Source organism: Prionailurus viverrinus, chromosome B2 (genome assembly GCF_022837055.1).
Source record: "Prionailurus viverrinus isolate Anna chromosome B2, UM_Priviv_1.0, whole genome shotgun sequence".
Classification (NCBI taxonomy): domain Eukaryota; kingdom Metazoa; phylum Chordata; class Mammalia; order Carnivora; family Felidae; genus Prionailurus; species Prionailurus viverrinus.
The window spans coordinates 124,199,736-124,224,761 of record NC_062565.1 but is presented as its reverse complement, the minus strand read 5'-3'; the positions used below and the strand labels follow the sequence as shown (position 1 = coordinate 124,224,761).

Sequence of the window (25,026 nt, the reverse complement as noted above, 5' to 3'; positions counted from 1 at the left end):
GCATATCTTCACAAACCCCTCCACACTGCTGGCAGCTACGTCTACTCCCCTTTGAGTAGGATTTGGAAGGCAGGGGTAATGTCTATCTGAATTGCTGCTACACCCTTGCTGCTGAGAATAATTCCTGGCACGTGATAAGGCAGCAAATCTTTGTTCAATTTATTGAATGAATGAGAACTGCTTAGCAACCCTCCCTAGTAGTCACTCAAGAGGCTGTTCTTCCAAGAACTTAAAAGAGACTAAGAAGATATTTCCTCTTTTGACCTAAAAATCCTAATTAAAAAAAAAAAAAAAAAAGATGATTTTCTTCGTGTGCTTTCAGTATAAGTCCGGTGCCTCTAAACACATGCAGTTAAAAAGATAGGTGAGAAAACTGAGTGTAATGAATCATAGGCAAAGAACAGATGACCTAGTTCGATCAGATTTCAAAGAAGATATGGAAAAAGACAGAATGCAGCTCAGAACGATTGTTCTCCACACTCAACCTTTTAAGGGTACATTTAGTCTGACAGCTCAAAATCTTTATTAGCTTGCTGGAAATGGAGGGTGGGCATGGAAAAGAAAGGGCATGAGTTGGTGGGGCCCAAGGCCATCGTGGACTGGGAAGACTGACCAGTAGGGCAGGGAGCCCTGTGGAGAGCCAGAGGGTATGGAGGGCGTGAGGTACCAGGGAGGCTAGTCAGAGAGCTTCCAAGAAGGGAGGAAAAGGAAGAATCTCCCAGAGACCCTACCAGCTCGAACCACTGCCAGGAGCCCAGATAGCTACACCTGCCACGTTCAATTCTCGGGAATCACTCTGCCAGCCAAGTCCTGGTGACTTGGCTCTGCCTCCCGAGGCTAGATTCCCTGAAAGCTCACGACTTTTATTCCCTCACCTTTGAGTGCCTTGCACAATTTCTGCCCCACCCTGCCCTCCATTCCGCCAATCCTCAGTGTTCTGGCTTTTCAAAGCTAACTAAGTCCCAGTCCCAACGAAAACAAGCTGCCACACTGAAGTGACTTAGCACGCCTATCTTTTGGTGGTTTTTTATTCTTTTATAAGAACCCCAAAATAATAAGTAATATAATGTATTAAAAAAATGAAATTGTAGTTCCTTCAAGGAACCGCTTAAACCCACGAGGGGATGTCCGGCATGAGGATTCTACAGTTTCCTCTTCTGTCCAGAGCTGTGCTCTCATTGAGGGCAACACTGGTTGTCTGACCGGTCACATTGCAACCATGACGCCTAAACATTGCTTTCTAGGCTTCCTCATCAGTTTCCTCCTGACTGGTGTAGTGGGTAAGTGCTTCATTTCTTTTTAATTGTTCACGGCTTTGTCTTCCGAGTCTGCTCAAGGGACTGTTAGAAACGGCACTGGTGCTTCTCTGGGCTTTGTAAAAATGTCAGCTTTCCTCTGTCGTGAAATGATCAGAACAGACAGGGGGTCAACTTCTGTCTGCAGCCTGACTAACGCCATGTGGCCTTAATAAGTAGCTACCAAAGAGGAGGCATTCAAGAAACTTCACCCAGGACATAGGGACACCCACCTCTCTGTCTCCTTAGCGCTTCCTTTGCCTTCAAGGGACACTATGGCATGGTGATTATGAGCAGCCCCCTAAGCCAGACTGCCCGAGTCTGGATCCCAGCTCTGTCGTTTACCATCTAGAAAACCTGGGGCAATTGACTTGGCCCCCTTGTGCCTCAACTTCCTCATCTGTAGAAAGGGGGTTGTAAGTCACTGGGAGGAATAAATCAGTTAATATATACTGAGTGCTTAGAACAGTGCCTGGCACAGAATAGAGACCATAAGCTACCTGTAAGAATTTGCTGTTGGTTTTCACAGAGGACTTTTCAAGAGCAGAGAACATCTTACCCCAAGACGCCTCTGATCAAGGCCATTAACCACCCCCCCCCCCCCCCCCCCCAGTTAACAGGTACCTCTCAATGTAAATGGTTCAAGTAACTGTTCTAAGACTATACTCAGTGGCTGGTAACATAAAAACAATTCAATCCCTCTTCTTTCAGAAAGGTGTGGATTTGAGTACAGTGCACCTTTGGTCTGTGGCAATAGCAAGGGCTTGTTTAGCCAAATATGGCAGGAATTCAAGCACTACCAAAATGATTCTGGCTCTACATGTTACCAGGCCTGTAGCTTTGGGCAAGATCCACAAAGTCTTTAAGCCTCAGCTTCCCCATCTGTAACATGTATTAAAAATGCCTACCTTATTAGGTGGTTGTGAATACGAAATGAGACATAAAGCTTCCAGCACGGTGCCTGATAAACGTTTAATGTTCATACATGTCCGGTGATCAGTGAATGCCAGCCAGAAGGAGGAGGAGGGAAAGAGGAGGAGAAAGAATACCCTCAGGCTCTCAGTGCAGTGTTTTTTTCTTCCCCCACCATTAACTTCTCTCTGCTGAGGGAGGCTCTGCTTTTTGGTTTCTGTGGTGGGTGACAGGCAGGCCCTGCAGCCAGATGCTTGGGTACAAAATCAGCCTCACCGATTTTGTCTGGAAGAGGGAGACCGCAAGAGTACCTCTCTCAGAGGAGAGCTGGGCAGGTTACGTGAGTTAATGCAGGTACAAGCGCTCGGTGCCCGGCACTGAGATTTGCTATTATTGTTGGTGGTGGCGGAGGTGGTGGTGTAAAAGTGAGAAAAGAAATCCAGAGACGGAGGACATAAAGGGCATTGAGCCGACACTCCTCGGGGTGGCAGATCAGCCCTAGGCGCAGTCTCTAGGAAATTGTGTGCATCGTGTCCTGAGACTTCTGGAATGCTTATGTGCTATACAGGATTGATCCGGTAGTGATGCCCGTAAGAAAAATCAACGCTGGCCGTAGACTCTTACCATGAACACACCAGCATTTGATGCACTGGAGGAGTTCCAAAAAAGAAAAATAAAAGCAAGCAAACCAAATAACAGTATTTGGTTGGTAAAAACAAATACGTAAGGAAACAGCCTCCTTTATTAGACTGTAACAAATCTTTTTTTTTTTTTCAACATTTATTTATTTTTGGGACAGAGAGAGACAGAGCATGAACGGGGGAGGGTCAGAGAGAGAGGGAGACACAGAATCGGAAACAGGCTCCAGGCTCCGAGCCATCAGCCCAGAGCCCGACGCGGGGCTCGAACTCACGGACCTCGAGATCGTGACTTGGCTGAAGTCGGACGCTCAACCGACTGCGCCACCCAGGCACCCCTAGACTGTAACAAATCTTAAATGTTCAGAGCTGAGATCACGGGCTCAGGGCTCAGAAGTATGTTCTGACATCTCAGTGATTTTTTGAGCAAACACTTGAAGGAGGTAAAGAAATGACGCATGCGGGGAGAGCAAGGGCCAGTGCAGGGATCCTCGGGCGGGACCACACAAAGCAGGGGGAAGCAGCAGTCAGGAGGCCGCCCTGGAGGGGTGAGGGGTGGAAGATGGACCCAGGGAAAAGAGCAGGATATATTTCCCGACGTCCTCTCCTTCTGCTGGACTTCCTATCCCTGATCAGAAAATTTGCACTTGTTGGGAGGCAAAACTTCAAGTCTGCCCATCTTAGGCTTTGAGCTGGGACTCCTTAATGAAAAGACAGATTAACAAGAGAAAAACAAATTGTTTATTAACGCGCGCAGTGCCCATCACGAGGGAGGAACATAAGCAAAGAGTAACTCAATAGCATTTCAGCCTATCTAGCATCTTCGACGAAAAACAATACCTTTGTAGGGATATGACAGGACACAGGAAAGCAGTTGTAGGCTTCCAAGGGCGGCAGACTGCGGTAAGGGAAATATATGGGAGGAAATTAATGGAAGAAGGTTTGTTTGCAGACTCCCGTGGTGCCGTTCTGGGCTGATAAGACCGTCTCCAGTAAAAAAAGAATTTGTATCTTGCCTTTAGGCAGACAAGGGAGAGAGTTTTCCTGTGTTTGCTGCTTCTTAATTGCCTTCAGCTCACAATATTTTTTATGTCAAAGAGGCATATTTTAGTGACATATTCTAGTTTCCTACAGACTCTAGAACAAAATTTTGTCAAGATCCCTTGCTTCCATAGGACTGAATGCAGGTGAGATTGGGTCACTCATTCAATCAGTTGTGGAGGAAAGCACAAGCCACGCCAGTACACAATTATTCCCTCTCCTGCCACAATTATTGCTGAGACTCTTTTCAGAACACAACAGGGTCTTGGGCAGTCTCCCTTGATAGCACGGACAGGTTCATCTCAGCAATTATGGTTGGGTTCTTGGAGCCAAGATGCAAACTGATAAGTGCAGCCATTTAGGACTGGGGCGGCAAAGGCTCATCTACCTGAAATAAAGCCAGGTCACCTGGTAGAGGTTAGAGGCCAATGAGGCAAGACCCAGAGACTGAGAAAGAACCTGAGAAAGGAGAAACCAAGTTCTGGGCTGAGTTCCTAGAGTCAAAAATGGTCCCAGGCCAGATTTTGTCTCAGTGTAGCCGTAACATAATGGCTCTTAGGAAGGTGGGTGATTCCTTAAAAAAACCCTCAAGAAAGTCAGGATAGAAGGAACATACTTAAACATCATAAAAGCCATAGATGAAAAGCCCACAGCTAATATCATCCTCGATGGGGAAAAACTGAGAGCTTTCCCCTTAAGATCAGGAACACGACAGGGATGTCCAGTCTCACCACTGTTGTTTAACATAGTGTTGGAAGTTCTAGCATCAGCAATCAGACAACAAAAGGAAATAAAAGGCATCAAAATTGACAAAGAAGAAGTCAAACTTTCACTTTTCGCAGACAACATGATACTCTACATGGAAAACCTGAAAGACTCCACCAAAAGGCTGTTGGAACTGATACATGAATTCAGCAAAGTCACAGGATACAAAATCCATGTACAGAAATCAGTTGCATTTCTATACACCAATAATGAAGCAACAGAAAGAGAAATCAAGAAATTGATCCCATTTACAATTGCACCAAGAATCATAAAATACCTAGGAATAAGCCTAACCAAAGATGTAAAAGATCTGTATGCTGAAAACTGTAGAAAATTTGTGAAGGAAATTGAAGAAGACACAAAGAAATGGAAACACATTCCATGCTCATGGATTGGGAGAATAAATATTGTTAAAATGTCAATACTACCCAAATCAATCTACATATACAATGCAATCCCAATCAAAATTGCACCGGCATTCTTCTCAAAGCTAGAAAAAACAATCCTAAAATTTGTATGGAACCACAAAAGACCCCAAATAGCCAAAGTAAAATTGAAAAAGAAAACCAAAACAGGAGGCATCAGAATCCCAGACTTTAACCTCTACTACAAAGCTGTAATCATCAAGACAGTATGATATTGGCACAAAAACAGACACGTAGACCAATGGAATAGAAGAGAGAACCCAGAATTGTACCCACAAATGTATGGACAATTAATCTTTGACAAAGCAGGAAAGAGTATCTAGTGGGGGAAAAAAAACACAGTCTTTTTAGCAAATGGTGCTGGGAGAACTGGACAGCAACATGCAGAAGAATGAAACTGGGCCACTTTCTTACACCATACACAAAAATAAACTCAAAATGGATGAAAGACCTAAATGTGAAACAGGAAACTATCAAAACCCTAGAGGAGAAAGCAGGCAACAACCTCTTTGACCTCAGCCACAGTAATTTTTTGCTCGACATATCTCGGAAGTCAAGGGAATTAAAGGCAAAAATGAACTATTGGGATCTCATCAAGATAAAAAGTTTCTGCACGGTGAAGGAAATAATTAGCAAAACTAAAAGGCAACCGACAGAATGAGAAAAGGTATTTGCAAATGACGTATCGGATAAAGGGTTAGTATCCAAAATCTATAAAGAACTTACCAAACTCAACACCTGAAAAACAAATAATCCAGTGAAGAAATGGGCAGAAGACATGACTAGACACTTTTCCAAAGAAGATATCCAGATGACCAACAGACACATGAAAAGATGCTCAACGTCACTCCTCATCAGGGAAATACAAATCAAACCACACTGAGATACTATCTCACACGGGTCAGAGTGGCTAAAATTAACAACTCTGGAAACAACAGATGCTGGAGAGGATGTGGAGAAACGGGAACCTCTTGCACTGCTGGTGGGAATGCAAACTGGTGCAGCTGCTCTGGAAAACAGTGTGGAGGTTCCTCAAAAAATTGAAAATAGAACTATCTTACAACCCAGCAATAGCACTACTGGGAATTTATCCCAAGGATACAGGAGTGCTGATTCACAGGGGCACATGTATCCCAATGTTTCTAGCAGCACTTTCAACAATAGCCAAATTATGGAAAGAGCCCAAATGTCCATCAACTGATGAATGGATAAAGAAGATGTGGTTTAAATATACAATGGAATACTACTTGGCAATGAGAAAGAATGAAATCATGCCATTTGTAGCTACGTGGATGAACTGGAGAGTGTTGTGCTAAGTGAAATAAGTCAGTCAGAGAAAGACAGGTACCATATGTTTTCACTCATATGTGGATCTTGAGAAACTTAACAGAAGGGGGAAGGTTTGGTTCCCATGGGAGAAGGGAAGGGGAAAAAATAGTTACAAATGGAGAGAGAGGGAGGCAAACCATAAGGGACTCTTAAATACAGAGAACAAACTGAGGGTGGATGGGAGTGTGGGGGAGAGGGGAAAATGGGTGATGGGCATTCAGGAGGGCACTCGTTGGGATGAGCACTAGGTGTTGTATGTAAGTGATGAACCATGGGAATCTACCCCAAAAACCAAGAGCACACTTTACACATTGTATGTTAGCCAATTTGACAATAAATGATGTTTAAAAAATAAATAACATAAAATAAAATAAAATAAAATAAAGTAGAATAAAATAATAAGGAAGGTGGGTGAGTGGCCTTGGTGTGGCGCTTTTCATCTTGGTCATTATATTCCTTTGCCATCATGGAAGGACCTGAGGACAATATTTTCTTCGCTGCCATTTACTTCCTCTGGAGCTTGGGAATGGGGTGGGAGGATATCCCTTAAGTTTGTGTAGTCAGGAACACAGTTTTTCTGAAACTTTAGTGTGCATAAAACTCGTCGCATTCAAGGTCCAAAATGTCAGCTTCTAGGTTTCACTTCCACCATCTGCACTTACAGCAACTATTTTAGGAGATCCTGATGCCGGTATTACACTGAAAAGTAGTGCTAATAACAATCATGCCTGCATCCGTGTTCAATGTTTTTCCTTCTCTTTTTATTCCAGAAACCCAGTCAGCCCATGAATCCCTGATGCCTCAGCGAGTACATTTTCAGTCTCGAAATTTCCACAACATTTTGCACTGGCAGCCTGGGAGGGCTTGTACCAGCAACAGCAGTATCTATTTCGTACAGTATAAAATGTAAGTAATTAGCGTTTCCTCCAGCTGATGGAGATGGTCACTAGAATTTCATGTTTGAGAATGCAGTGGAGCGTTAGGATCTTTTTCTCAGTTTCAGAGAGGTTGAGAAGCAGAGGTGGGGACAGGAGGGCCGTGTCTCCTTGAAGGCTGCCTGGGGACACAAAATGCATGATGATGTGAGTCTGTTGGGAAGACACTTCATCCCTCGGAGACCCAGCACCGAGACCTTACAGGCCGAGCCTTTGGCTTCAGGACGGAGCCCCGCACATAGTGGCCTCTCGGTACATATTTATCTAGTGAATGTTGGAAGCACATTGTTTAGCCCATAGTAGGCACTCAACTAACTTGATGCTATTGATAATTGGTGAACAAGCTGTGGGACACGTGGACATGAGTGTACACAATATATTTTGTAATTGAAAAGCCATTTTTGAAAATTTAGAAAATTGTTTTCAGAAACGAATGGCTCCTGTAAGCACGAACACAAACCAGAGCGTGCTGCTGCATGCTCCTCTCTGGGCTCTTCAGGATGTTTCTGGTGGATCGTTATCAAAACTCAGATACAATAGGGGCGCCTGGGTGGCTCAGGTCGGTTGGCTTCGGCTCAGGTCATGATCTCACAGTTCGCGAGTTCGAGCCCCATGTCAGGCTCTGTGCTGACAGCTCGGAGCCTGGAGCCTGCTTCGGATTCTGTGTCTCCCTCTCTCTCTGCTCCTCCCCTGCTCACACGCTGTCTCTCTCTCTCTCTCTCTCTCTCTCTCTCTCTCTCTCAAAAATAAATAAAGTTTAAAAAAAAATAAAACAAAAAAAACATCAGATACAATCAATTCCTTCCCTGGATCCAGGCCTTGGACACACAAGCTCCTGATTTGCAAATGGCGGGTTTTCCCACTCATACACTTCTTGGGGTTTTCCGAGCCTCCTCCTTCTCTTTCACAGTTTAAGATGCTGGATGAGAGGTACTGAGACAGGAGATATTGCACTTTCGCTCCCATGAGTTTTTTCTTAGAAATCCAGAACATCAGATGTAGCTGTGGACCAACATCACACTTTTTATTCCATAATTTTTATTCCATGTCTCTCGAGCATGGGGGTAGGCTTGAGGTCAGATCTTCCCATTAATTAACCTCTTGCTAACCTCATAAGAACTATTTCCAGAAGTTTCTCAGTCTCTAAATACTGCTGCTTTTCTCAACATATTTTGTGTAGCAGCTGTAAAATTTATGCATCTTTCCAATAAAAACTGTTCCATTCTAAAAACAGATTTGTGCGTAGTTGGAGATACTCCCGCATATAGAATATAGGGATTTTTTCTATACTTCCCCCTTAGGCGGTATAAATAGGGCCTGTTTATGGTCCAGTGTTAAAATTGGATTAGAAGTTGTTTTACCATGAAACTAATGAAGATTAAACTTTAAGATCCCATGGGAGAATTTTATATTTGTAACGTTTTTTTTTTTCTTAAAGAATACTCCCAAACTTGTATGAGACTCAGAATGCCTGGATCCATTCCTCTCTATATCGTATTTTCAAGAGCACAATGCAGATTTATATTTTTGAGATCTTTCACTTGGTGAAAGCACATGGTACTATTCCATCCATGTGGGTCTACTCTTAATATACGTCCCATTTGGGATAGGACAAGAAATGAGCTGCCACGTTAGAAGAGAAGCCAACCACAACAACTAAATGTAGCTAGCAAAGACAATGTCTCAACAATAAATAACAATTAAAAGACATCAAACTGTATTCAATTTATGTCCCTGGTTTTGTTCCAATGGTGTCCTTTGATAAAATGCCACTGTTGCCATTATATAGTTTACAGAGTACAGAGGTCAGAAGTATTCCTCATTATATGGCCAGAAAGCTAGATTTCAAGTCTTTCCACAAATGTTTTGGGAAGACTTTCACCCCAGCTTCTAATTTCCACTGTTTCCACCATCGTCTTCCTGTGTCTTTTCTGATTTGTGCCAGAAAAGGAAGGGAAGCTTTAATCTTCCCTGTTGCTGTTACATCGTCCCATAGTCCTGGGCTGAGTCAACCTGCTTCTTTGACTCAGACCTTTCTATCAAGGGCTCCCCTCCTTCACACCTAGTTCCTAATTACAGGATTTCCTCACTATTAACCCCTGCCCCATTTTCAACAAAAATAGTGACCAGATGTGTTGGGTAAGCAACACCTGAGATAAAAAGTGGTAGCGACTTCTCAGAATCGGCCACATTACTCAACGGCAGGCTGATGAGAAGTGAAGAAAACCACAGGGTTGAAACCTCAGAAGCATTAAGGATGTGGGAAGCTAGTACTCAAAAGTGGAAGTTGGTTCATATACTAGAAGAATAACCTCACTAAGTATTAAAAACCCTGAAACCCCTTTGCTATGGATACAGAAGATGTCTGTGTGGAGTTTTTCTTTCAGCAAGATAACACTTGGACTAATAAGAATAAAATATTTGTAAAAGATACTTGATGAGAGTAGCCATAAGCTTTCACAGGGGTGCTGATGTTGGAGGACAAATCTCAACCCATTTAAAATATTCATAGACTGAAAAAAATGGATGACTCCTTCAATGGGAAGAAAAAAAACCCTCAGATTTTTGTCTTTTCCTTCTATAGGTATGGACAGAGACAATGGAAAAATAAAGAGGACTGTTGGGGTATTCTCGAATCCTTTTGTGACCTTACCAATGAAACGTCAGATATACAGGAACCTTACTATGGAAGGGTGAGGACCATCTCAGCTGGGATCCGCTCAGGCTGGACCATGACGCAGCGCTTCACTCCCTGGTGGGAAAGTGAGTTCCATGGAGTTCCTTTACATTTGCTCTTCCTGACCCCAAGGAGCCCCATAGAGCAGGCCCTGTGCTTTGCTGAGGTCTACACCATCATCTCATTTGATCTAATTCTCAGAACAACCCCAGAAGATGGCTTTTACTGAGGTCTACACCATCATCTCATTTGATCTAATTCTCAGAACAACCCCCAAAGATGGCTTTTACTATCTTTATTTTATAGCCCACAAAACCAAGGCACAGAGGCTCCAGTAGGTGGCCAGGTCTCATGGCCTGTACAACCCAAGTCAGGATTCACATTCTATGGCATCTGACTGCAGAGCTCACAGTCTAGCCTGCTACCCAATTGTTACCTGCCAGGACAAAAAAGTAGTTTTAGGCACTAAGAAAGAAGTCTAGTCCTTTTCTGAGCGTGGGGAATAAGTTCTTGAAAATACTCTTCAGAAGGATTCTCTGTTGAGGAAATTAAGACTTTCAGTCATCTCCCCAAAGGGAAGACCAAAAGCTTGTTCTTGTATCCATTCCTCAATGACATATACTCTTTTTCTCAGTCATAGTCCTAGAATAATATAACCTAAAATATAAGTTATAAGAAACCATGACCAACCGACCTTATATAAAATAGTGAACAAAAGGGAAAGAGCAAAAGGAAAGCGCTTAATTTACATGTACAAAAACATGCATAACGAAACAAGAAAGAAAATGTGGATGTCTACAACAGTCCTTAAAGCTGCGACGAGTCATGTAGCTGTAGTTAATATTTATAACTTCTCTCGTTATTAACTCAACATTTGCTTTCTTTCCAGGTAGCACCTCAGCTCTTCACTCTTGAGGAGTTTAAGTCTTTTTAATCTTTACCATGTTAGTTGAACATAATTTTACATTAATTTTTATCACTGAAAGTAGGAGTTCTAAGAGGCATCCCAGGGGACACTAAGCAGACTTCTACCTGACCCTGTTGTGTATATAGCAACTCTGCTTCCCCTGGAGAGTCAGAACCAATTGCCCTAGACAACACAGGATCTCATTTTCTCTGTGTTGCTTAAATGGCATAAAGAGCTCCAAACAGTCAGGAGGCGGTCTCAATTTCCAATTTTTTGAAACCATTGTTGTTCTAATCAAGTGTATTGGAAACAAGCCATTTCGTGAGTTGCTCATCATGTTTAACAGCAAGAATTGCCCCTCCCATTTCTACTTCTTATATCCTAGACTGGTGAGTGCTGTCTACGGAAGAAATATCACTATATATTGGTCACAAGATTAGAGCATATACCAGTTCATGTTCAACTTCACAAGGTGCTCTCAAACTGAGTTTTCAATTAGCCACTTTACCTTCCCATAAAACCAGGGGTTTCTAAGTGATGGGGTATATCAGAAGGTCAAATACTCCTGTGGGTATGAGAGTGACTTCACCTCTTCCACATTGACTTAGTTCTTCTGTCATAAACAACGTCTCGTCAGGTACTATGCTCATGAATAAGGCATCCATTACATTCATGGTGGGTGGTCAGGGGGGCTGCTGATTAAAGCGTTGACGCAGAGAAGACAAATCTATAATCAGAAAAGTGTCTATTCCCCTGTCTCTTTTCCCCTCCCTGTTGGAAGGGATAAAATATATATATATCTACTATATAAAGTGAACTATACTAGGGGTTCAGCACTGGTCCTCTTCTATTCAGTGGTGTCAATCCAGCTTTGAAAAGGGAAGTCCATGTTGTTGAATCTATATAAAGTCTCCGTTCCTTTCACACAACCACTTTGCTCACGAGCCTATGGAGCAAGTATGAGACACTGGGGAAATAAGTTTTCACTGCCTCCACCTGGAGTTTTTAAAACAACTTTGTTGAGATATAATTGGCACCCCTTACATTCCCTATATCATGTGTACAATTCAGCGGTTTTTAGTATATTCACAGACATTACAACCATCACCTATAGTCCATTTTAGAACATTTTCATCACCCCAGAAAGAAACGCCCCACTCTTCGGCTATCACCATCCTATTCTCTCATTTCTCCAGTCCCTTAGCCCAAGGCAATGACTAATCTACTTTCTATATCTATAGAGTTCTCAGTTCTGGACAATTCACGTGAGTGGAATCATATAATATGTGGTCTTTCATGGCAGGCCACTTTCACCTAGCATAATGTTTTTAAGGCTCATTCATGTTGTAGCGTGTATCAGCACTTCACTTCTTTTTGTGGCTGAATAATGTTCTAGTATATGAATATGCCACAGTTTGCTCAGCTGATAGACATCTGACTATGTCTATCAACTGATAGGCACTTCCATTTTGGCTATGATAGTGTTTCTATGAACACTCGTATCAAGTTTGTGTGTAAACAAATGATTTTATTTCTTGTAGGTATATACCTAGGAGTAGAATCCCTAGATCTCATAGTGACTTTAGGTTTAATCCTTTGAGGAACTGCCAGACTGTTTTCCAAAGCAGCTGCACCATTTTACATTCCCATCAGCGGTGTATGAGGGTTATGATTTCTTCACGTCCTTAGCAACACTTACCTAACCTCTTGATTATAGCTGTCTTAGTGGGTATGAAGTGGTATCTTGTGGTTTTGATTTGCATTGCCCTGATGATTAATGGTGTTGAGTATCTCTTCATGTGCATATTGGCTGTTTGCAAACGTCTCTTGGAGAATTAGCTATTTAGCTCCTTTGCTCATTATTAAATTAGATTGTCTTTTTATTATTGAGTTGTAAGAGCTCTTAATATATTATGGATACCAGTCCTTAGTCAGATATACGATTTTCAAATATTTTCTCCCATTCTATGGTTTGTCTTTCCACTTTCTTGGTGGAGTGATTTGAAACACAAATTTTTTTTAATTTTTATGAGGTCAATCTATTTTTTCCCTGTTGCTTGTGCTTTTGGTGCAATATCTACGAATCTCTTGCCAAATCTAAGACTGTGGAGGTTTATCTGAAGTTTTTAAAAGAGTTTTATAGATTTAGCTCTTACATTTTGATCTTTTTCCATCGAGTTCATTTTTATATATGGTGTGAGGTAAAGGTCCACCTTCCTTCTTTTATAAATGGCTATCCAGTTGTTCTAGTGTCATTTGTTGAAAAGACTATTCTTTTCCCTCCAAATGATCTTGGTGCTTTTGGTGAAAAAAAGTTAATCATAGACCTGTGGGTTTATTTTTAAGTTCTCACTTTGATTCCAATGATCTATACATCTATCCTTGTGCCAATACCACACTGCCTTAATTACTGTTGCTTGGGAACAAACTTTGCAATTGAAAAGTGTGAGCCCTCCTACTTTGTTCTTCTTTTTTCAAGATTATTTTGGCTATTCTGGGTCCCTTGCAATTTCATATCCACCTAGATTTTTGAAAGCTTCCTTTTGGTAGGTGTATTTTGCTTTGCATTCACATGGACACAGAAATATTTGCCTCAGGGTCCCTCCACATACCTCTTACCCAGACCTCCTGCCACCAACTGAGTGTACATAATGTTGTAGCAGTCCACTTCTGGCCAGTGCCATCATGTCATGCAGAACCTTCTGGGAAACAGGCTTCTTTTTTTTCTTCTTAACTAGTCATAGGGGACTCCTCAAGATGCCATAACTATAAAGGAGGAAGAAGTGATAAGACAGTATGTGTAGTTGTGCTGAGAGGATAAACCACCTACTTTTGTGAATTAATTTGATGTTAAGACGTGCTAGAGGCTAGACTCCTATAATCTGTTTCCACTTACTGTTGGCATGTTTTTGTGCATTGTATGAGTTTCTGTATCAGAAGACATCCAGTTTGTGATAGAAAACTCAGACCACATGGCTCCTTGATATCCCTTGATTCAAGCATTCATTTTCTATCAGGGTTCAGGAACAAGGAAATCTGGAGCTTTTTTCAAAAGAAACATAGTTGTTTCCAAAAGTGGGTATGACTTTGTTCCAAAACATCCAGGGACTTAGAATTGCCACAGTCTCTAAATAGCATCCTGATCTGTCACAGGTACTTTGAAGATTGTTGGATTTTCTGGATCATAAAAGACAAGTGGTAGAGTAGCTTGTTTGCAACATGAACTGGGTGAGAAGTCTGTCATTTAGTCTGGGTCCTTCTCAAAGCTGAAAATCTTATGGGTTACTTTGCAAATGGATAGCACATCTAAATACGGTATGTGTTTCCTACAAAATGCATAGAGGCCCAACAAACCCAGTGAACCTTTCTTAGCAGTAGGGGATGCAAAGTGAAATAGCTTGTCTTTCACTTGAGAGGAAATGTCTCAACAAACCCCAGAGGAAATATAGCTCCAACGTGTTTCTTACTCCAACATGTTTCTATAACATGTTTCTTACTCAAGCATCTATAGTGCCTAGAACTCTAGGCATACCAAGTCCAATCAGTGTCATGATATCCCGTGGTAAAAATATCAAAGACTCTGTAGACTGTATGTGATAAAGATCCAGATGACAATGAAAGCCAAGTGAAAAGAAATTGTCCTGATGCTTTCTAATTATTGGACAAAAGGAGGAAAAAATTCCCCAAACAATAGCTCTCTTGATTGGCTCCAGAACAGAGACACTGTAACTGAATAGCAATTACACCATGGTCGTCACCTGAGTACATGTACAATTATCCCTTTAATTATTTAAGATCCATGGTTTGGGGGAGAGGAGGGTACAATTCAAATAAATGACTTAAGTGGGAGAAGTGACACATTTCACTACCCCGGCATTTTTCAAGGTGTTTTTGATGGACAAATTTTGTTCAAAAGAGAAATTCCATTGGCTTCCACTTGGCCTTTCATCCCATCGTAACTTCCATGCCACAGATCAGGGAACCAGAATGGAAATGAATTCTGTCAGTTGTGGTGTATATCTTATTAAATTTACTTTCATTGCCTGACCACTATAAGAATGCACTATAAGAGGTATTCTGAGTCCCCAGAAATTGTATCAGCTGAGAACCAGGGTCCCATTACTGGCCAGAGTCTATACTTACCTTTCTTCAATTCACAATTACCCTCTGGGAAAGGATGAAAGATTTATCATAAAACTGGTAGCATCATTGCTTCCAAATCTCACCCTAATGACCTTAACTAGTGTAATGTCCAATTAAATCCAAACTAATTAGATCATGTCCAGAATGCTAGATGGAATTGAATTTAGAAAAAGACATCTTTAGTTTTGCAAATCTTCAACCAGTAAGAGAATAGAATGGCAATTGAGTAAACTACCCATGGCCTCCAGTACAGTATTTCTTGGAATAACTTGAGAATGAAGCCCAATTCACTTCAGCAATTCTCTGGTGGAGGAAAGGAGACTGCACAACTAGGCTGATACACACCACTGAGGGGAATTTGCAGAGTAGTTTAATTACTATATTCAAACCTACAGATGGGGTCAACTTCAAATTTATTTCTCAAACAAAGCTTTCTTGAGTGTGATCCGTTAGGCTAGTTGGTAAGATTAGCCAAAGATGTTGGCTGAGATGAGCTGAAGTTTTGACTCAATTCTACCTAAATTGAGATAGTGTTGCATTAAGAAGGTTTTGTGTTCTTTCTGTATGACTGCCCCAGGAAGGAACAAACCTCTAAAAAACAACAAAAACCTTCTTCCAAGACCACTTAAGAAGAAGAGTAAGAAAGCAGTGCATCACATAGTCAAAACTGGAGCTACTCTTGTTGAAGAGACAGCAAGAGCCCTGCTCACTTGCCTGTTTCCTTACCTCCAGCTTTGTTTGCCTCTCCTGCCACAGGTCCTGAGGCTTTCTGAAAAAAATGTTTTGAAAAGCATGTTGTTAGGGATAATAGAACAGCATGTTCCTAGAGTCTATGATACAGGCCTAATGAATCAACTGGATGCACTGACTTAATGTGAGATCCATTTCTGAACAACAGGGTGTTGCTTTAGGTTAAGGGGTTCTGACTCCTGGTATCTATCTAGGGACAACGCAACATTAAAAAAAAAACTTAAAGCAGCATTTGAGGCTCAATATGATTTTAGTCTTATCTAAAGCCATATTTTCTTGAATTGAAAATAGTTGTGGAGTTTTGGAATAGATCTGAGTTTCTAATGGAATGACTTAAAAATCATTCAGTAATGGCTGAATGACTTTATGCATTCAGCAAGTATTTATAAAGCACTTCCTACGTTCTGGGCATTGTACTAGGTCCTGGGGAGAAAATAGCAAGCACAGAAGACGCAAATAAGTTTCTTTCTTCATAGAGATTCCTGTTCAACGGGGAAGACAGACTTTAATAAAATAATAATACAAATAAACATAAAATGATACCAATGACAGGTGGCACAAAACAGACCCACGGTGCTATGAGAGCCTAGTCAAGGAGGGACATGATCAGGGATGTCAGGAAAAGCATGTCTGGGGAAATGACACTTGATCTGGTATCTAAAGATGAATAGAAGTTAACTAGATAAGAAAAGGTGGACAAATCCAGGCAAAGGCCCTCTAGCAGGAGGAAGCCTGACAGGTACAAGAGACTGAAAGACAGCTGCATGTTGATGAGGGGCAGGCAGAGGGGCTGTGAAATAAGATGGGACTGGAGAGATAGACCCAGGAATGAGAATTTTCTATTAAGAAGTTATAGCATCCTCCAGAAAGATATAAAGTGATTTTAATCAGGGGATGATGTGATCAGATTTGTGTATTGGAAAGATCAATTTGGCTGTATTTGGGAAGTACAGATCAGAAAACAAAGAGACTGGATACAGGGAAGTGAGTTAGTGAGTTCCTGTACTGGCCTGTAAGAGACAGGATTTGGCTTAAATTAGAATAATGGAAAGGACTATAGAAAATTTATCATTGAAGGGACATTTGGTAGGAAAAATTGGCAGGGCCTGGAGATGGGTTGCATAAAGAAGTAAGGAAGAAGGTAAATGTCAAAGATGACTTCCAAGCTTCTGGCTTGCATAACCAGATGAATCACTGAGATATTTTTGGATGCCACTCGATGGGAAAAGACCAGTTTGATGGGATGCAGAGTAATGGAGACCATAAGTCAGTTTCGAATATGTTGAGTTTAACATGCTTTTCAGATATCTAAGGGAAATAGCTATACAGATCCAGGACTCTATTAGACACAAACTTGTGAGTCATTTGCATGTAGTACAATGGGCGTTGATAGGATTGTCTAGGCAGAAAGTATTGAGGAGAGTTGAATAAGTCCAGGTATCTAAAGGATGCCTGAGTACAAAGTAGGAGGAAACCAGTGAGTCCATTATATTTGTGAATGCTCCGGGAGGCTAATGCTTCAAGGAGAGAGCAGTCGAATGAATTGGTCTTGGGAGATGAAGTAATCTTAAATTGTCCATTGTAACAAAATCACAATTCAGTGCATGGGTCAAGAATGGTCACTCAGTTACAAAGCTCAGCATCATGGACCACACAGTAGGAGCTCCTGTGATATCTACAGCCGGGCCCACTGGAATTCTAGGCCAACACTGGAAATATATACTTCACCTGTATTTAAGGTTAAATATCACATTAAACAATAAAAATTTAAGATAATGAACGCATACATTCAAAGGACAGGTTCTGCATGCATATGATTAAAAGAAAATTTTTCAATAATAACAGCTTGGGCCAGAAGGGGCAAGGATTATCAGTTTATGTATAAATACATTAGTGAGAAAGAAAATACACAGTAGTATTTAACCTTGCCAGTATTCATCTTTAACTAATGTCTACCAATTGAAGTAAGTCTAAACTCTGAGTCACATTTTAGAAAGAGGACTGGATTTTTTTTTTTTTTTGGGTTTTGTTTTCTTGGTGTTAGATATGTGACAAGAATGTTAGAAATATGTTTTTTTTATCCAGGAGAACATTAAGCATACATTAAACTAGCCTACAAAAAGCAGTAACTCTTCTCACCTTGCAAGAGACAGACAAGGGGTCTACGGTAACTTGATCACTCAAATTTGGAGCAAGGAAATCACAAGCAGGATTAAATATCAACCACTTGACAAAATTAAAGTGTAAAAAAGGGGGAAATCCTTCACCTTCAAAACAATTAGGCAAAATTTCCGACAATTGAAAAGTGAATTAACAACTTTTGGTTTCAGAGTAAATGGGATGGGGTGGGGGTTTGTGATGGTAGAAGCTGTCCTCTTCTAAAATGCTTAGAAAGTCTGGATAAAACATAACCTTTTTTTTTTTTAACTCTACAGAAGAACATAAAAGAAAATAAAGGAAATCTCCTGGGCCTCCAAAGCAAAGTAACTGGAACCAGAGGGGAAACCAGAGGGGAAACAGAGGGAAGCCTTGCTGTCCTGGAGGGCATTTTCCCAGACTTGGGAACTAGACCCTAAGTGGTAACAGCCCCCACCCCTGGGGCAGGAGACAAGGCTGTAGGTCTACACAAGGTGGGGAGTTACAACTAGTACCCTCATAAAATCTTAGACCCTCGAAGAGCTCCTATAAATAAAAGAACAGACTAGGGAGAGCCCTTCTGAGAAAGAGAGGAAACAAAGGAGGCTGTGTGTTTTTGTCTCCACTCTGTCAGCAGTCAGGTGTTTCCTAAATTCATAAAGGCTTGAGATTCAAATATATCGAACTTTTGAGTTTCAGAAAACACCATCTTGAGATTGTACCAGGTTGATGGTGCCACAGGGATACCCTGCAGACACAAAACCAAATACAGTGTTGAGAAGCAACACAACCCACATATACGATCATTTGATTTATGTTCATAGTTTAGTTCAGTGGCATCACTATGGTCTAAACGAGATTAGATCAGTTGGAAAAATAATAAGTCTTATTCCCCTACGTCACCCGTTTACAAAACCGAGTCTGGCTGGACGAAAAAAATAAAACTTAGCAACTACAGCTTGTGAGCCAAATTGCCTGCTTCTAATTTTGTAAATAAAGTTTTATTGTAACACAGTCACACCCATTCATTTCCATTTTGCCTGTGACTGTTTTTGCACTGCAAGCCATGGCGAAGTTGACAGGTTACAACAGACACATACGGCCCAAAAGCCTGAGGTATTTATTATCTGGCCCTTTACAGAGAATATTTGCTGCCTCCTATTCTGTAAGATAACATGGGAGAATATTTTCATGGCTTTGGCATAGCCAGATCCCCAAAAAGTGCTACTGATGAAGGAAATAACTGATAAATTGAACTACACGAAAAGTAAGAACTTCTGTTTATCAAAACGTACCATTAAAATAATGAAAACACAAATCTCAGAGAGAAGATATTCACAGTGCTATATTTGACAAAGAACTGTGCTCAGAATGTACAAAGAACTCTTACGAATTAATTAGAAGAAGACGAGGAAACCAATTAAAAAAAATGGGCAAAAGACTGGAACAGCTGTTCGCAGAGGAGGACATGCAAATGGCCAATAAACACGTGAAACTCCATTAGTCGTCAGGGAAATGCAACTTAAAAACACAATGAACACAATGAAACACACTTCCCAGAATAGCCCAAATTAATTTTTTTTAAAATAATAATGCCAAATGTTAGAATGTGAACAATGGGAACTTTCACATGCCACTAAAGGGAATATAAATTGGTGGGTCTCCTGAAGCATGGAAATATCTATAAAAGCTAAACCTACATCAAACTACCTAAGCCTGTCAATAGATAAATTGTGATATACATATAATTAAATACTACATAGGGGCCCCTGGGTGGCTCAGTCAGTTGACTATCTGACTTCAGCTCAGATCATGATCTCGCAGTTCGTGAGTTTGAGCCCCACACCAGGCTTGCTGCTGTCAGCACAGAGCCTGCTTCGGATCCTCTGTCTTCCTCTCTCTCTGCCCCTCCCCTGCTCATGCTCTCTCACTCAGAAATGAATCAACATTTTTAAAAAAATACTACATAGCAATCAAAAGAATGAACTCTTGATACATGCAACAATATTGATTAGTATATATATACTACATAATATATACGTTAGTTTGGTAGGGCTGTCACGGAATACCATAGATTCCCTGGCTGACACAACAAAAATTTGTTTTCCCACAGTTCTTCAGCCAGAAGTCCAAGACCAAAGTATCAGCAGGTTTGGTTTCTTCTAAGGCCTCTCTTCCTTGGCTTGGCTTTCTCTCTGTGTCCTCACATGGTCATCCCTCTGTGCTCACGCATGTCCGTGTCTTCCTGTAAGGACACCAGTCATATTGGAGTAAAGCCCACCAATACCACCCATGAAGTCAATATGGCTTCGCTTCATTTTACTTTAATTAATCGCTTCCAAGTCCCTGTCTCCAAAAAGGGTCATATTCTGAGGTACAGGGGGCTTAGGACTTCATCCTATGAATTTGCAGGGGCCACAATTCAGCCCATAATTTAAGTATCTGTGTCTGTATCTCCCTATATCTATATCCATACCTATTACTACATCTATATATCTATATAACTATATATCTATATACCTATATCTATATATCTATATATCTATATGACTATATATCTATATACCTATATCTATCTATATCTATATGTCTCTATAGACCTAGATCTAGATATATATATAGAGAGAGAGAGAGAGAAAGAAACCAGTCACAAAAAAGTGTATATTGCATGATTTCAAAAACTGATATATGCGGTCATAGAAATCAGTACAATTGTAGTTATCTTCTGGGGTTAAGTAATTGGAGAAAACATGAAGGAGGTTTCTAGGGTGCTAGTAATGTTTCTTAATCTGGATGATGGCTATTCAGGAGTGTTTATTTGTAAAGATTTGTTGAGCCATATGATTTACTTATTTGTCAGTATCTTTATAGGCTAATGAAAGTTTATTTAAAATTTAAAAATTCAGGGATGTCTGGGTGGCTTAGTTGGTTGAGTGTCCGACTTTGGCTCAGGTCATGATCTCATGGTTTGTGGGTTCAAGCCCCACATCGGGCTCTGTGCTGACAGCTCAGAGCCTGGAGCCTGCTTTGGATTCTGTGTGTGTGTGTCTCTCTCTCTGCCCCTCCCCTGCTGTGCTTTCTCTCTCTCTCTCTCTCTCTCATTCTCAAAATAAATAAATAGACATTAATTTTTTTTAATTTAAAAATTCATACTTACATGGCAGAGGAGATACCATGATCACATGGTTCTCTCAAGGCAGAGGTCATCCAAAGCACTCAGGTCTTTCTGACACCTGCAATTTCCTCAAGCAGGGGAACTCAGCTGCACAATTTCTGTTCGTGGGGAATTTCACACTGTCCCCCGATTTAAAAAAAAATTAAGTTAAATTAGATCAAAAAATCCAAACCAAAGCAGAAAAAAAAGAAAGTATCAACTTTAAACATGTGCTCAGCAACAAAAACACAAGGGAGTCGATCAATATAAGCAAGTTTGGAAGAAACAGTCATCTACCTTACTAGCACTTCAAGTACTTATAATAGTGGAAGCATATAGCAAAATAAATAAGTTTAAAGATATAACAGAGAAAATAAAAGCATAATCAAAGGCAAAATATTATTGTTTAGGACCAGATAGATTGAAAAAGACCCAGAGCTCATCAAAATGAAAAAAAAAAAATCATTGAAATGAAAAAAAATTGATTTGGAGACTTAAAGACCAGTTCAGACATGGCTGAAGAGTAAATTGGTGGATTGGCAGACAGGTCTGAAAAAGCCATTCAGAATACTCTGCTGAGGAAAACAGATGGAAAAACCAAAGTTAAGATATATAGAGAATCAAGTAAGAAATTCTAACAGGTGTTGAACTGAAATTCCAGAAGAAAAGCATATATAGCTCTTTATGCACTTGGCTGTCTAGCTGTCTAGCTGTCTAGCTATCATCATTCTTATCTATCAAGAATGGTTGATTTTCAAGAATTATAAAAGATATGAATTTACAAACTGAAAATATGTAACGAATACCAAAAAGGAAGACAACAACAAATCCATCATAGAATTAATTCTTCCTAGAATTGCCGTTAGTTAATCTGAAGAAAATTAAAGTGTTAATTTATCCAATTTTCTTTCCTAGTTCATAATGATCTGGTTAATCATATCAAAATGCAAGGACCGAAAATTCTCTCTCTGGATCCTTCCCATGCTCTTCCATAGTACATAACATAACCCTGTCGAATTAATTTTATAACAACAAGTCTTCAAATGGTTTTAACGCTGCTTTGAAATTTCACATCTTTAAGAACCTACAAAATATTTGAAATCTCCACCCAAATAACTTTTTACACCTCATTTTACAAAACAATCACTATGAGTTGGGGAAATGATTGATAAATGTCCTCTTAAAGCTGAATCAGGAGGTACCAATCTTTGCAAATAAAAAATTATCTTTATTTTATTTATTTATTTATTTTTAATTTTGTTTTCAACGTTTACTTATTTTTTTTGGGACAGAGAGAGACAGAGCATGAACGGGGGAGGGGCAGAGAGAGAGGGACACACAGAATCGGAAACAGGCTCCAGGCTCTGAGCCATCAGCCCAGAGCCTGACGCGGGGCTCGAACTCACAGACCGCGAGATCGTGACCTGGCTGAAGTCGGACGCTTAACCGACTGTGCCACCCAGGCGCCCCAAAAAATTATCTTTAAAGAGAATTCTCAGACATGCATATTTTAGGTGTCAGAGCATCTCTTCATAATGATTTTTGCCAGATCTCTGAACTTAGTAGTGACTTGTTATTATGTAAAATGTGTCCATGTGAAATATTACATTATTTTAATGATTTGTCAAATTTTCCCATTCTTTCTCCAGCGAAAATTGATCCTCCAGTCATGAATATAACTCAAGTTAATGGATCTTTGTTGGTGATTCTTCATGCTCCAGGTTTACCGTATAGAGACCAAAAAGGAAAAAATGTATCAATAGAAAATTACTATGAGCTAGTATATCGAGTCTTTATAATTAACAATTCAATAGGAAAGGTAAGTTCCGGTGAATAGGTAAGTTTGGTATTTTTCTTTTGTTCATTTAAGTAACATTTTAGCTCTAAAGTATGTCCATTCTTTTGCCACTCAATTCCTTTTACTTTTCTTTACCTTTTTTTTTCAATTCCTTCTCACTTCCACCCTAACTGATAAGCAATTTGTGACTGGCATCACCATCAGGTGTGTGTGTGTGTGTGTGTGTGTGTGTGTGTGTGTGTGTGTGCCTTTGCTCAGCTGGTCTCCACTTCATCCTGCCTAGTTAATCTGAAGAAATTAAAGTGACTATCTAAAGATTGGTGCATATCTAAAGATTGGTGTTAACAATATTTAATTCCATTTGATGACCACAAATACTAATTTTTATGGATTTTACACACTCTTTTTAAATGGCTTTTGGATCACAGCATTATATATTTAGGCCAATTTTGTTATAGTATTTTAATCTACCATATGTGCCTTTATCTTGTTTGATAGTTAATTGAATGTTCCTTTTTGGTGTCCATCTAAGACAAGGTTCCTATGGTTGTAAGGAACAGAAACTCACTCAAACTGGTTCAAATAGAAAAGGGGAGGGGGAAGGGAGGAGCTTAATAAAACTCCCAATAAACAAGTGATCTTAGGGACAGGAAGAAACAGGAAATAAAGTGCTGCCGGGCTTTGAAGGGACAGGGAAGGACAGATAGAGAAGAGAGTCTTAAAGGATCCCAATCCATGTCTCTGGCCACATGTTGCATGTCTACGGTGGTCTCCAAGTCTCCTCCATTTTCCTCACTGCACAGCATAAATTCTTGGAAAAGGGATTCTGGCCATTGAGTCAACCAGTCAACAGCCCTTATGTCGCATGTACACAGCCATGACCTGTCCTTTATCAGGCTCTGAACTAGGACTCTGGAGAAAGAGGATGTGTCTGGGAAGAAACCCTATAATCCAACCACTACCGAGACGGTGGACAACTTCTTAATAATAGAGCAAATCAGTGACTAACTGAAAGCCATTTGTCATCTTACTTTTCCCCTTATATACAGGAACAAAAGGTATATGAAGGAGCTCACAGAGTTGTTGAAATTGGAGTTCTGGCACCTCACACTGCTTACTGTGTAGTGGCTGAAATGTACCAGCCCATGCTAGACAAAAGAAGTCGGAGAAGTGAAGAGAAATGTGTGGAACTTCCTTGAAGGGTTCTGGAGTGCTCCACAATATGGAAATCAAAACTCTGTGAGAGCGGGATGGCTCATGTTTGAAGGATCTCACTGAAAGTTGTGCTTATATTTTCTTGAGGCGGTGTTCACCATTAATTACACCTTGGGGAACTCTTTGTTTACCCATTCTTTCTTCCTTTACATTTTACTGGTAAACTAAGCAACATGGCTCAAAACATTAGAATTTAAAGAGGAGGCAAAGAATAAAGTCCTCTCTGAGCGGAACTTTGTCTCTGAATGTAACATCCCAACCACAGCCTGCATTGTTCTAAGACAGCTGAATAAACATTTAAGAGACAAGGTAATAGTAGACATTTAACAAAAGAGAGTTGGATTAATTTTTTTAAGAGAGTGCTACAGACAAAAGCAATCTTGAAGCAATCCTTTTTCACTCGCTATTGAGACAGTTCACTTGACATAGATATGCCAATTTTTACATAAATGGAACTTTTACATGAATGCGTATTTTCCATGCATTTCCTATTTTATATGAATGTACTTTTTCATACATTCATTTTCTGTTACAAAATATTTCCACTTAATGAACCAATATTTTCTTTCAACTTCTATTCTATGTAAATACAAATAGCATTTGAAAAAAAGACTTCTCATGATCTCTGGATTAGTATCTAGATTAATATTGACAATAACATCTAAATACCAAAGGAATCCTATGCAATACAATTTCCCTCATTTAATACATACTCACATTAAAGGTTTCTTTTCTGTGTTTGTTTTGTTTTGTTTCTTAATATTACCCTAAAATTATTCATCCTTATTCTCAAAATCAAGTAAATACCTTTCAGCAACAAAGTGAAAAGAAATTTTGACTCCAATTTATACCACAGTTACCACTCAACCCTCCTGGCAAAGGGTCCTTGCTGGTGGCACCATCGCC

At 40.2% G+C, this 25,026-nt stretch overlaps 1 protein-coding gene, 1 long non-coding RNA gene and 1 pseudogene across 3 annotated transcripts; 2 read left to right on the top strand and 1 right to left on the bottom strand.

The window, feature by feature from the left end:
- Nucleotides 1–1,171: 1,171 nt before the first annotated feature.
- IL22RA2 (interleukin 22 receptor subunit alpha 2) lies at nt 1,172–24,667 on the top strand. 2 transcript variants are annotated; one of them, XM_047859544.1, is made up of 5 exons: nt 1,172–1,280; nt 7,176–7,311; nt 9,925–10,103; nt 22,757–22,926; nt 23,955–24,667. In XM_047859544.1, exons 1-5 carry the CDS (start codon nt 1,220–1,222, stop codon nt 24,102–24,104), a joined length of 696 nt encoding a protein of 231 aa, XP_047715500.1. In that variant the 5' UTR covers nt 1,172–1,219; the 3' UTR covers nt 24,105–24,667. The 2 variants fall into 2 exon arrangements, with proteins under 2 accessions (XP_047715500.1, XP_047715501.1); XM_047859545.1 differs by lacking the exons at nt 22,757–22,926; nt 23,955–24,667 and adding an exon at nt 18,253–18,283 and having other exon boundaries at nt 1,196–1,280.
- On the bottom strand, nt 7,230–21,211 carry LOC125165977 (uncharacterized). Its single transcript, XR_007152276.1, has 5 exons — nt 21,111–21,211; nt 20,023–20,198; nt 15,794–15,836; nt 13,537–13,690; nt 7,230–7,462 (listed from the first exon to the last, which is right to left on the bottom strand). It is a non-coding gene; the product is annotated as an uncharacterized LOC125165977 (long non-coding RNA).
- On the top strand, nt 21,103–21,256 carry LOC125166948 (uncharacterized; annotated as a pseudogene).
- Nucleotides 24,668–25,026: the final 359 nt, after the last annotated feature.

Coding starts and splice junctions, on each gene's coding strand:
- IL22RA2 (XM_047859544.1), top strand. CDS start 1,220: ATGACGCCTAAACATTGCTTTCTAGGCTTCCTCATCAGTTTCCTCCTG. Junction 7,312..9,924: donor TATTTCGTACAGTATAAAAT/GTAAGTAATTAG, acceptor TTCCTTCTATAG/GTATGGACAGAGACAATGGA. Junction 10,104..22,756: donor CTTCACTCCCTGGTGGGAAA/GTGAGTTCCATG, acceptor TTCTTTCTCCAG/CGAAAATTGATCCTCCAGTC.